The 12,684-nt window shown below is 35.8% G+C and overlaps 1 protein-coding gene across 1 annotated transcript; it reads right to left on the minus strand.

Moving 5' to 3' along the window:
• Window position 1: 1 nt before the first annotated feature.
• Window positions 2-12,274, minus strand: LOC115875390 (golgin subfamily A member 1). Its single transcript, XM_030890828.1, has 8 exons — window positions 11,758-12,274; window positions 11,480-11,697; window positions 10,840-11,100; window positions 10,540-10,785; window positions 9,882-10,096; window positions 9,282-9,510; window positions 2,347-2,576; window positions 2-1,220 (listed from the first exon to the last, which is right to left on the minus strand). The coding sequence occupies exons 1-8, from the start codon at window positions 12,131-12,133 to the stop codon at window positions 1,055-1,057; spliced, it is 1,941 nt and encodes a 646-aa protein (XP_030746688.1). The 5' UTR covers window positions 12,134-12,274; the 3' UTR covers window positions 2-1,054.
• Window positions 12,275-12,684: the final 410 nt, after the last annotated feature.

Genomic DNA, 12,684 nt, shown 5'->3' on the forward strand with positions numbered 1-12,684 from the left:
ATTTACTTTATAAAACTTTTATTCAGAGTAAGATTGTAGATAGGCAATTCTGACTCATACAAAAAATATTTAAAAATAAAATTGGGAATGCATAAATTCATTTACTTTAATCAAATAACCGTATTAAGAAAATTGTTTAAAAATGAAAACCGTTAAAGATATACAGGATGTGCAAAAAGTTCGCAAGATATGGAAAAAATTAGAATTATTTAAAAAAATATGATGCTCAATATAAAAATATTTTAACATGTCATGTGATAATGTCTTCCATGACGACAATTTTAGAAAAGAAATACACACACAAAGAATAAGGTTATTACTGTCCAAAATATACGGGAAACAGTTTTTTATAGTACCTATTGAAATACTTAGAAATGTTTTTTAAATTTACCAATATTTTTCAAATCACATTTGTTGTCAACTTTTTAGCACACCCTGTATGATCCTTAAAAACGTTCTGCAACGAAACCCTTTAGATTAAAATATTTTTAATATGAGTCAGGCTGGCTACATATTAATCTACATAAATTGTATAATCCAACTAGCATATTTTTACAATTATATACATATTATTAAATAAAAATAATGGACAACATAACTTTATATACATAAATATTAATTTGTTGAAAAAATATTAAAATGTTGAACATTTACCTAGTGAATGTTTTTAAAAACTAAAAAGAACTTAGTATGATACATCATATATATGCAGCAACAATAAATTAAAATAATTTAATAAAATCACAAAATGTATAACCTTATTTTTTTTCTGGATAATTTAATACATAAAAATTAAACAGATTCGCACTTAGTAAATTTTTCAATCAACAGTTAAAGCTCAATTTAGCAAATGTATATAAAAACTTTTTGGAACCTTACTTATTATATTAAAACTTGTGACAATGAGCTCCGATTATATCAGTTCAGCCTGAAACTCAATATCACTTTTATGTTCTGTTTCGCCCCATATAATCATTTACCGTTTGCCCTTCGCAGGAACGCTTCTAAAACCATTTCTTCATAATACTTAGGCTTGAAAATAAATTACGTGCTATCAACTGGCGAAACTAACAGTTTTCTGAACTTTGGAGATCTTTGGTTTACTTCCAAACCAAGACTTTTTCCATTCTAACGTGTCCTGTATTAGTTTTTCTTCTTCAGGTGTAAACTTCAGAAGTGTTGAAATTGCCTTAATTAAATGTTGAGCTTCATATTCTCTACTGCAATAATAAATAAGCTTAAAGACCCGTCTACACCTACAGTTTTACAGTTAAAAGGGAAAACCTATAGAACTGACTTCCATCGTAACCCCGTGTAGACATAACGTATTACCTGGCAGTTAAAAGTACCAGGTAAAATGTCCTCTTGTAAAGACAATCGAGGGACATACTGTACATAGGGTGTTTCAAAAAACGTGCCATCTCTCTTGGGGAGATTTCTCACGTTTCACAATTTGTTTCGTAGCTACAGGGTGTTAAAGTCTTAATAATATTTCGATTTTTATTATAATTTTCTTCCAAGTACTTTTAGTGATTCAAATGAAATTTTGAGGGTAAAAGTTAATAGAAGTGCTACATATTTTAATGCTAAAAAAAATGGAGATAAATTCCTCACAGACGTGCATATGGATTATCAATGGAATATTTTTCAGAAAAAACGTCTGCCACTGATTTTTTCTTTTGATCAAAATCGTGTAGGCGGTTTAATGTCAATTAAAAATTATCTCTTGATATTTATCGAATTCGGCCTCCTTGATCAGATAAACGCAATTTTATTTAATCACAATAAAATTAAAATAAAAATAAAATTATTAATAAATTATATATATAAAACTTTCGCAAGTTAATGATATTGATTTTTTTAAAGGTTGCTATTAGAGTTGGATCAAGGCAAATTAATAAAATTGCGTTTATCTCATCAAGGAGGCTGAAATCGACAAAATATCAAGAGACAACTTCTAATTGGCATTAAACTCACACCATTTCGCTAACAAGAGAAAAAAAGTCAGTGGCATACATACTTTTTTTAGGAAAATATTCCAGTGATAACCCATATGCACGTCCCTGGCGAATATGTCGACACTTTTTTTAGCTTTAAAATATGTCGCATGTAAGTAACTTTTACCCTCAAAATTTTATTCCAAACGCTAAAAAATACTTGGAAGAAAATTATAATAAATTGAAAAAAACACCCTGAAGCTACGAAACAAAGTAGAATTGGACCTATGCTGATATGAAAAATAAATCTTATTTTTGCGTGAGGATTCTCCCCACGAGAGATGGCACATGTTTTTTAAAACACCCGGTATAGAACAATACAAATTTCGTTCAACAAATTCAAACTTACCTTGTTAAAAATTTAATCACAACATGCTTCAAATACTTAAAATTAACATCGTCTTCGTCTCTTTTAACGACGCTAGGGAAATGTTTTGTTGATATTTGACTCGGTTGAAGAACAGCTGCCGAATTAGATTCGATAAAATCGTTTTGAAAATTTGAATTGGCCGGGGTCCTGAGTTCTTGTTGAAGAGTCTTTTTCAAGTCTGCCAGTCTTAATTGTAAAACCTTTATGGTCTGAAAACAACAAAAACACTCTGTTACTATCAATAAAAAATACTGTGGTAAAAATGAAATAATTCATTGCCTATCACCCCACAATGCATATCACCATAACTATCTATCCCACATTGGTTTTGGACTGTTCTTTTGTTAACGAATTTAAAAAAAAATCTGTTTATGTGTTTTGTACTGCAGCTTGTACTTTTGCTACCTAATGGTGCGTCCAGACCTGAGGAGTCGAGTGCGAGACAAGAGCAAGACGAGTGCGAGACGAGAGCAAGACATTTTCTATCCATTTTTTGACGCAAGCCTGCCACGAGGCAAGCGAGTTGGATCGTAGTGAAGAGTGACCGGTTTGTGTAAACATGTCCGATGAAAAAGATGCAGTAAATAATAACGCATAAGTAATAAATTTTTGTATCTTTAACATGATGTTTGGTTCGTCCTATTTTATTCATCGTCGATTTTTCCCCTTTTACCCTTCATTTGTTGACACGACATTTGACACAACGTCTGACACGACGTTTGACATGACATTGACACGACGTCTTTTACAAAATTCGTTTTTTAGAACAAAATGTTAAATAGAAAAGTTATAGTTAAGATTAGGAAGCACATTTGAAAATTACTGTATAGTATACAGGGGCCTCAAAAGTGGCTCACCCCCTATAACTATTTTATTTTTTCAGATAAAAAACGAAATTTGGTATGCTAGTATATAACATAAATTTTCTTTCTTTATTTGAGAAAAAATAACACTCTGACTCTGTCACACGCGGTATGTTTTAATGGAAATACCCTATTTTTTATTTTATTATTAGATGCTAGGTACAATTCGGTAACTTTTTTTGCATATCATATTATATATCTAAAATAACCGATTTTGTAATAATTCCATTTTTGTTTAAAGAAATGTTAGATTTCGGTACGGTAAAAAGTGTCAATGACGCAAAATTTGTAAATTCTGAAAAAAAAATTATAATACATACTGTTACGTTTTTCGTCGGTTCCGTGTGGATAGAAAGTCACAATTTATTTAAACACTATTTATTTAACACTAATTAACAAAACTAATAACGATAAACGACTTATAGAACTATTTACAAACGATTTATAACTAAGAATTTATTTTGAATTTTAGCGCGTCAACTGCACTGGTATATTTATAACTGCCCCCTGTAGGCCACGGCCGCCGGCTTTTATACCGGCAGGTAAAGAACTCTAGAATTGTCCATAGATCGTTAGGGTGCGTAGAGAAGGTTTTCGAATGTTCTCGTATGTACTGGTCCATTCCAGTGGGACTCGATTCTTCTCGAACGAATGAATCATTGCGGTGTCTATGCGATGTTAAGGTCATCCGAGGGCGGGCCATATTGTGAGGTTAGGTCGAGTCCACACCGGCCCGCAACACTGCCCCTTCTTAGGTACATGCTCGTCCCGAGATTATACGGTGAATGAAGGTATTTGCAAAGCTGGCCCCTGGTACATTGCGAAGTCTGGTAGAAATAGCAGTCTACAGTTTTCTCTCCCGATCTCAGCTTTGGGTTGTAGCAGCAAACGAGGATCTCGATTCCCGTAAATCTGAACAAGACTTCAATCATGTTCCGGATTGTACGCCAACTCAAACCATCGAGTCCACACGCCAGCTTCGGAATGGCTAATCGTGCAATGTTGTTGTTTAGCAGGGCTTCTCTCAGTTCAATCAGGGTCTTCCATAGATTGAGATAAGTCGGCTTACTCGGGGACCATTCCTTGGTGACCAGGTAGAAGATGTGCCTTGCTTGACCATGTGCATTGTCGGTTAGCCTCAAGACGCTTCCAACCTCTGGATCCTGTCGGCGTAGTTCTCCGACACGCCCAAACTTCTCATTGAACGTCGCAGCGATTCCTCTGGACATCCGCAAATCTCGAGCCACACAATGAGCGAGCGAATAATCAGGAGGCACGGAAAAGAGGTCTCGTTGATCTTCTTTGGTTACACCATAGCGAGCCTTCTCACTGCTGTTGTATCGGGCCATGAAATCGTCAAAGGACATCTCCGAATCAGGGGGATCAAAGCTGCAGGTTCTCACGGTCCCAGCACGATCTTCTATTTCGCCTTGGTAGGGGCTCAAACGGTTGAAATGGACTACCCTCGGTTTTCCTTTTGGCAATTTTCTGATACGGTATACGACGTCATTAATTCTATCCATGACTTCGTATGGCCCTTCCCACGAGGATTGTAGCTTCGGAGATAACCCACGACGTCTCTGCGGGTTATATAGCCACACCAACTTCCCTGGTTGGTATCCTCCATGCTCAGCTTGAATGTCGTAGTGTTCCTTCATTCGGTCACTAGCACTTTGAATATTTAGGCGGACTCTCTGATGAATGTCGTCCATCCTTTGACGTAGTGTGTGGACATAATCTTCTCCGGCGACTTCTTCTCCCGGTCGGCAACCAAATTTCAGATCACAGGGTAGGCGCACTTCCCGTCCCATAACGATGCTGGCTGGAGTTTGCCCTGTAGATTCTTGGACGGATGAACGGTAGGCCAACAGGAACAGGTGAAGAAATTTGTCCCAGTCTCTTTGGTGGTCAGAGACTACTTTGGCCAGATAACGGTTGATAGTTCTGTTCATGCGTTCAACCATCCCATCGGATTGTGGATGTAGAGCAGTCGTCCTGGTCTTGCGGATGTTCAGGACTTCACAGACGCCTTGGAACAGATTGGACTCAAAGTTTCTTCCCTGATCTGAATGAAGCTCCATGGGAACACCAAACCTGCAGATCCATTCTTTAACAAGGGCATCAGCAATCGTGGACGCTTCTTGATTTGGCAACGCGTAGGCCTCGACCCATTTGCTGAAGTAATCCATTACTACCACAATGTATTTGTTGCCATCGTTCGTCTCCGGGAAAGGACCAGCCACGTCGATCGCTATTCGTTCGAAGGGACTACCAACATTGTACTGGCGCATAGGGGCTTTACCACGCTTTTGTGGCCCATTAATGGCTGCGCAAATGTCACATTTCTTACACCAGGCCCTCACATCTTCTTTGCAGTTCACCCAGTAGAACCGTTCACGCAGCTTGCCAAGTGTCTTGGTAACACCAAGATGTCCACCGCTGGTTCCATTGTGAACTTCCGCCAAGACTTCGGGACCCTCTTCTTTGGAATGACGATCTGCCTTCTCTCTTCTTGTCCCTCTGGTCTCACAATCACACGGCGAAGTAATCCGTTATCTATTACCAATGAATTCCACTGGACCAGTACGACTTCACGTTCGGCGAATATCTGCAAACTTCCTCCCACGTTGGTCTCTGGTCCGCGTTTTTCCAGTTAATCACCAAGCCCAACTCTGGATCACTGATTTGGTCATTTGCAAGATCTTCGGTTTGCCAACTATCACCAACCACAGTCGTCCTTAAGACTTTCACTTCTTTCTCTTCTTTGCAACGATTTCCCATCTGTCCGCAATTCCAACAGCGAATCGGTCCCCCCTTCTTACTCATATACTGATCCAGTACTTTCCGCACAATCCTTTCCACTTTGGAATCGTCGGAACTCTCCTCAACAGCCCGTACAAATCCTAGAGACCTAGAGCATTCTTTCGCGGCCTCAAATTCCAGGGCACGTGCTAGGGCATCTCCCAAATGCGTTGGATGAGCTAAAAGAAGTGTTTGCCTTGTCTCGTTGTCACATAAACCATCAATAAAAGCCTGTACTTTTAAGCGCTCCATAACATTTTCGGGCATAGCAGGGTACGCAAGGCGAACGAGGCGGGCTACGTCGGCTTCAAACTCCTGCAGAGACTCATTTGACTTTTGAATGCGATTTTTTAGCTGGGAATGATAGACATGTTCAAATGAGCTTGGCCGTACCTCATTTCTAAATGTCGTACCAATTGCTGATAATCTCCCTGTTCCGATGGTGACAATGTCTGCAGAATATCAGTCGCATCTCCTCGCAGTGCGACAGTCAAAGCGGTAGCCTTTTCAGCGATTGTCCATCCGTTCGCTCTCGCAGCGGCCTCAAACTGGCAAAAATAATTAGCCCAAGCGGTTTTTCCGTCAAACTGTGGAGGCTTAATAACTGACTTTGAGATATACTTATTTTCGACTAGTTTCGGCCCCTCCGATGTTTCTTGACATTTTGGTGAATTTGATTTCGCTATTTCTTCTCTTAAAATTTCGATTTTTCTATTTACATCTTCCTCAATCTCTGTTATTTTGTCTTGTGTATCTGTTATCTTCTCTTCTAATTCCCTGGAATTTTCTGTTATCTTTTCTTCTAAATTAAGTATTTTATTATTAAAGCTGGCCTGTATGTCTTTAGAATTTTCTGCGATCTTATCTTCTAAAATATTAATTAAATCCTGGGAATTTTTCATCATTTTATCTTCTAAATTATTCAAATTGCCGTTTAAATTGTCTTGCAATTCCCGGGAATTTTCTGTAATTTTGTCATTCAAATTGTCTTCTAATTTTTGTAGGCACGAGTCAAGGTCACCTTCCAACTCAAAGCAAAATGTGTCAGGATCCTCACCTTCCTCAATCAAAACGTCTCTCAGTCTGGCTTGCAAAATGCTTTTCTTTCCATCTGTCTCGCATTCCCTCTCTTCCAGTATGCTTTTTAATTCCGACACTTTCAGGTCTTTCAATTTTTTTGGAGCCATCGTTAGTCTTTTTATTTTTCTAGTCTATCACACACGCCACACTTGACACCAATTGTTACGTTTTTCGTCGGTTCCGTGTGGATAGAAAGTCACAATTTATTTAAACACTATTTATTTAACACTAATTAACAAAACTAATAACGATAAACGACTTATAGAACTATTTACAAACGATTTATAACTAAGAATTTATTTTGAATTTTAGCGCGTCAACTGCACTGGTATATTTATAACTGCCCCCTGTAGGCCACGGCCGCCGGCTTTTATACCGGCAGGTAAAGAACTCTAGAATTGTCCATAGATCGTTAGGTGCGTAGAGAAGGTTTTCGAATGTTCTCGTATGTACTGGTCCATTCCAGTGGGACTCGATTCTTCTCGAACGAATGAATCATTGCGGTGTCTATGCGATGTTAAGGTCATCCGAGGGCGGGCCATATTGTGAGGTTAGGTCGAGTCCACACCGGCCCGCAACAATACGGTGTTCCATTTAAAAAATGTGAGATTATTTAATTTTAAATAGTCGAAATTGATAAATATATGTTGAACACTGTAGCATCTAACTCAAATATCTTTATCTATATTTTTTCTTCGTCCCTACAAAACTATCCTAACAAATTTTAGCACTCCAACTTCAGAAACCATAGCATGACTGACAAATTTTTACGACACTGAAATCTAACATTTTTTATTTAAGTAAATTGAAATATTACAAAAACTATTAGTTTTAGCTATATAACATTATACCTCGCATTATATATAAAAAAAGTTATAAAATTTTACGCAGATCTAAAAATAAAATAAAAAATAGTGTATTACGTTTAAAAAACCATGTTATATCCGTAACACTATTTTGAACCACCCTGTATACTCTATAATAATTTTAAAATGTCTATCTTAACCTTCTCTACAGTTTTTCTTTTTTTTTTAATTATTCTAAAACACTTTTTAATAATTCTCAGCTGATCTTCTTCCGTCCAAGTCTCCATTTCAATATGCACTAATAGCAGAGCTAATATCTCGCAGTCGAGCGAGCCTACCAAAAACACGTCCGACTTGGCCGCGAGCTTTCTTTGATCGGCCGTCGAAAAACCGACAGTGGACGAATAGCAACAAGGCTCCGTGGCTTGTCTCGCGAGGCGGTCGCGATGAGGCTCTTGCGAGACCCGTCCACACTTAGCGAATTTCGAATGTCTCGCGCTCGTTTCGCACTCGACTCCTCAGGTCTGGACGCACCATAGCGAAGGTCTTTTAGTAAAATAATATGATGGTTTGGAATCATATTCTGCAATACCCAAGCTATACGGGTATCAAAAGCTGATATTAGTTCTCCATGTTTAATCATTCGCCAGTGGCAGTCAACTGACAAATATACAAACAAATTGTTGTAATTTTCCTTATAGCTTGTATATTATTAAATGCAAGTTAGAAATTAAACAACGATTCTAAAATGCCCAGAAGTTTACCATTTTTGGTAAAAAATAAGTTGAATTGAATTGGTGCTAGACAGTGGTCGGCGCTCTTAGCACTCTGAATTCAAAAATCGATATCTCGAAATCCAATAAAAATAATTGATTGTGGGTTTCTCTAAAAAAATCTTATTGTTTCTGCTATATTTTCTTTGCTGGCAGTATGTGAAAATCTTTACAAACAAAAAAGTTGACGTTTGGTCGTTGCCCAGAAACATAGATGCCCAGAAACATATCTAATGATTTTATCTAGTGCCTATCTTTCCAAAAAACAAATAGAAAGAAGCGTCTTTCGACCAGGGAAACGTGTACCTGTATCTCCGATAAATGTGGCAACGCTGGAACAGCACACCATCGCTTTTTCTCACTCCAGCTTAATAAGATCTCTAAGCGATTCACTTTCACACATATAAATACCGACCCAATAGCAAGACTTACCAGCGCAGTATAAACTTCAGATTTCCAACCTATTTTCTTTGTGCTAATGATAAATTCTGGGCATTTGCTTATTTTTGCTCACTTATTCTATTTGATTATTGGGGAACGTTTTCTAATAATATATTCGCCGAGCATTTTACGCTAATAAAATCACGCACCTTATTTTTTTCTGCAACTTGATCTTCAAGATCGGTAATACTGCTATTTAGTTTTTGCTCTATAATTCGGCTTTCCTTGAGCTTAGAGTTTTCGTCCTCTAAATTACCTATTTTATTTATTAAATCGTTCATTTCACTTTCCTGTCTTCTCATTTTCTGCTTGATCATTTCCATTTGTTGAGAAATTTCAGCGTTCCTCAAAAGGGCAGTGTTTTTTTCGGCGGTAACTCTGAAAAAATTCATAAATGTATTGCTATAATTATAGTGGCCAGTGCTTCAGATCCATTGAAACATTTTATAGTAAACTGCGATTTAATGTTTTCTCTGATTTTATTTATTTATAGAGAAGGTATTATTTTCTAAAACAAAAATCTGAAACCAAAAACGCGACATAAAGTTTTTAACGGGACGCGGGATCACCCTGTATAGATGTCTTAACAAATATTATTAAAATATCTGTTCAACTTTGCTAATATACACCCTGTATAAGCCATAAAATATAATCAGTTTAGCACTTTATACAACAATAATTTCATGAGTCATCGCTGAAATAATACATTTTTTTATTTAACAGGTAACTAGTTCAATTGCACAAATTACCTTGACAGAGTTTTTTGCACGTTCAGCGAGTTGGCTTTCTCTTCGCCCAGTTCCATTTCTAATTTCGTGATTATTTGCCTCAAAGAGTTATTTGTTAGATGTTCGGAATCAACAGATGTCTTTAATTTACTATTCTCCTCTTCTGTTTTGTCTAGTTCTCCTTCTACATTTTCCAAATTCATTTTAACTACCTTTATCTCGGTTTTTGAAACATCCTAAAATAACAAATTAGCACGTAAAAGTTAAAAATTAACGTCACAAACTAGTAGGTACACCTTTAAATTTACAAACCAAATGTTACCAATATATATTTCAAAAAGCGTTTATATACTAACCCTATAAACTATAAAAATAAATTGTTAACACAAAGGGGTATGGGAAAATTAAAAAGAGCCCAAATAAAAGATCTAAAAAACCTAAATAAAATCTTTATTAAGATAAATTAAACTGAAATAATAAACACATAGCTCTTACAACCTAATGTTTCAAAATAGGATCCAAGATTAATAAATTGGCAAGAATACTACAAAATAATAATAATAGGAAGTTATAAATAACATTTAAAATACACATAAATAACCAAGAAAAAGTGCTACAAAAAAAAATAAGTGCAAAAAATATTATTAAAGCTTAAGTCCCCTTATTTTGGTTGACTCACAAGTTCAGTTCTTAAAAACTGAATTTCTTCCTCATTTTGTTGCTGTAACAATTTCAGCTCTGCAGAAATTTCATTTATGTCCTGTGTCAGTCTCTTTATTTTGGTATCCTTGTTGGATAACTCAATTTTACTAAGCTCCAACTCTGCTTCCAATTGTTTTATTTTCTCCATTAGTTTTTCTCTGTCTTCTACTGCACGTCGTCTTTCAGCACCCTCTTCAGCAGCTTGCCTACTTAACCTACCAACCTAATACAGCAATAAGCAACTCTTCCCTGCTCAATTAAGTGAGAATATACTAACCTGAGTTTCTAGAGATGCAATTTTATCACTCCAAGAAGTTTTGATATCGGATAATTGTAAATGTGCTTCTTCCAACCGTTGTTCCAGCAACTTCTTCTCAGAAGCCACTGTTTCATCAAGTGTATTTTCACTTGAAATACTGTCGCGAAAAATGCTATTTAAATCGGCTAAATGCTTTCGTTCCTGCTCACATTTTGCTAATTCTGTAGCTAAATGAGCTAAGTCTCGAGAAGAAGAATGGCGTAGAACTTCGAGGTCGTCCTGAAAGATTGTTATCTTTGAGGATATATTAAAGGCATACTGAAAGAGCTAAAGCAATACCTGTAAACCCAAAAGGAAAGAAGCACAGCGGAAGGTCACAAAATTATATAATGACACTGAAGTTTCTTAAGTTACAGTTCGGAAGAGTTTACAAATGGAAACAAACTTAAAATAATAACAATAACACAAAGGGGTATGGGAATGCCACAAACTACTAGTAATATAGTAAGTATGCAGACAGATTAAGCCAACATTAACTCTATAATCTGGTAAATAATAAACATAGAGAGGGACAGCTGTTGTAAAAGTAAAGGTGCATTTTTTCACATTATTCAGTCTTGTCCTAAGACTAAACATTATAACAAAAATCGAACATTACCTGTACATCGCTTAATAATTCCTCTTGTCTTCGTAGTCTATTAACTTCACTCCTTAATTTTTCCAACTGAGCATTAGACTCTTTCAGTAAGGCAGATTTTTCCAAAAGCTCTTTATCCCTTTGCAGAACTAATTGTTTAATCTTGGCTAGCTCCTGGTTCTGAAGAGATTCAATTTGTTCAGAATTTTCTCTGTGTTCCAGAATTTTCTGTTTTAGTTCTAGAAAATATATAAAACCAATAAAAATATGTTTTGATTTAATTATTGTTTTTTTAATACCTTCTGCATTTTTTAAAGAATCTTTCAAATTTGAAATCTGTCTGTAAGCTTCATCCTTTTCCTTTTCAATACTTTGTAACCTTTTATCCTTTTCCTTAACAATTTCTTTCCAATCATTATCCCGGGTATCAAGTTTTCTGGCGAACTCTGCTTCTAGTTTTACTATTCTTTTCCTGTATTCTTCTGGGTCTATAGGTCCTTCCTCACGAAGACCATCTGATGATACTATTGAGTTTAAACTTGAAGTAGAACCTTGATGAGATCTTCCTCTTAAATTGTCAATTTTTTGCACAGTACTAGAAGTAATTTTTGCTGTAAGTTTGCTTAAATCACTGCCAGTTTCCTCTCGAATCTTATTTTTAAGTGATGCAAACATGATCTTCTAACCGCCACTACAGAAACATATTTTTCTCAAATTACGTAAACGATTAAAGTTCAAATAACTTAAAAATCATTTGTACCCTTTAATTATATTTTTAGCAAGAAATAATTGTTATCTTTTATGTAAAAATAAATTACACGTCTCCTTTTTTAATGTAAATCCCTTTATTTACTTTATGACTTTTGAAGTTTGAAGACTGTTGTCAATGTCAAACTGACAGGTGGCGTATATTTGACATTAAGAAAACAGCTAGTGGCATCTAGTGGAATGCTGTAACACTAAAAAAGGTTTTGGAAAGAAATCTACCAGTATTTATAGTTTTCGTTTTCGATAATAAATTTCAGTTTCAATAAGTTTGCATAGATGTCACAGCGGTCAATCAATTAATTATCGATTTTGTATCGATTATGATTTTAGAATTTTCTGGATTTCTTATTTTTTTAATTTTATAAAACATTTATGCATGATTTATGCAAAATATTACTTTGCACTGATAAGGTATTTTGCAGCAGTTTTAATTTTAACAGATTCTCATTCATTTGTGT

The sequence above is a fragment of the Sitophilus oryzae genome, unplaced genomic scaffold, assembly GCF_002938485.1.
Source record: "Sitophilus oryzae breed Bouriz unplaced genomic scaffold, Soryzae_2.0 scaffold_1385_pilon_pilon, whole genome shotgun sequence".
Lineage (NCBI taxonomy): Eukaryota > Metazoa > Arthropoda > Insecta > Coleoptera > Curculionidae > Sitophilus > Sitophilus oryzae.

Bases quoted from the DNA above. Each gene is read 5' to 3' on its own strand.
- LOC115875390 (XM_030890828.1), bottom strand. From the start codon at position 12,133: ATGTTTGCATCACTTAAAAATAAGATTCGAGAGGAAACTGGCAGTGAT. The intron at 11,101-11,479 runs GTAATGTTCGAT...ACAATCTTTCAG, and splicing joins AATTATTAAGCGATGTACAG to GACGACCTCGAAGTTCTACG. The intron at 2,577-9,281 runs GTGCGTGATTTT...TGTTGTTTTCAG, and splicing joins AAGTTGCAGAAAAAAATAAG to ACCATAAAGGTTTTACAATT.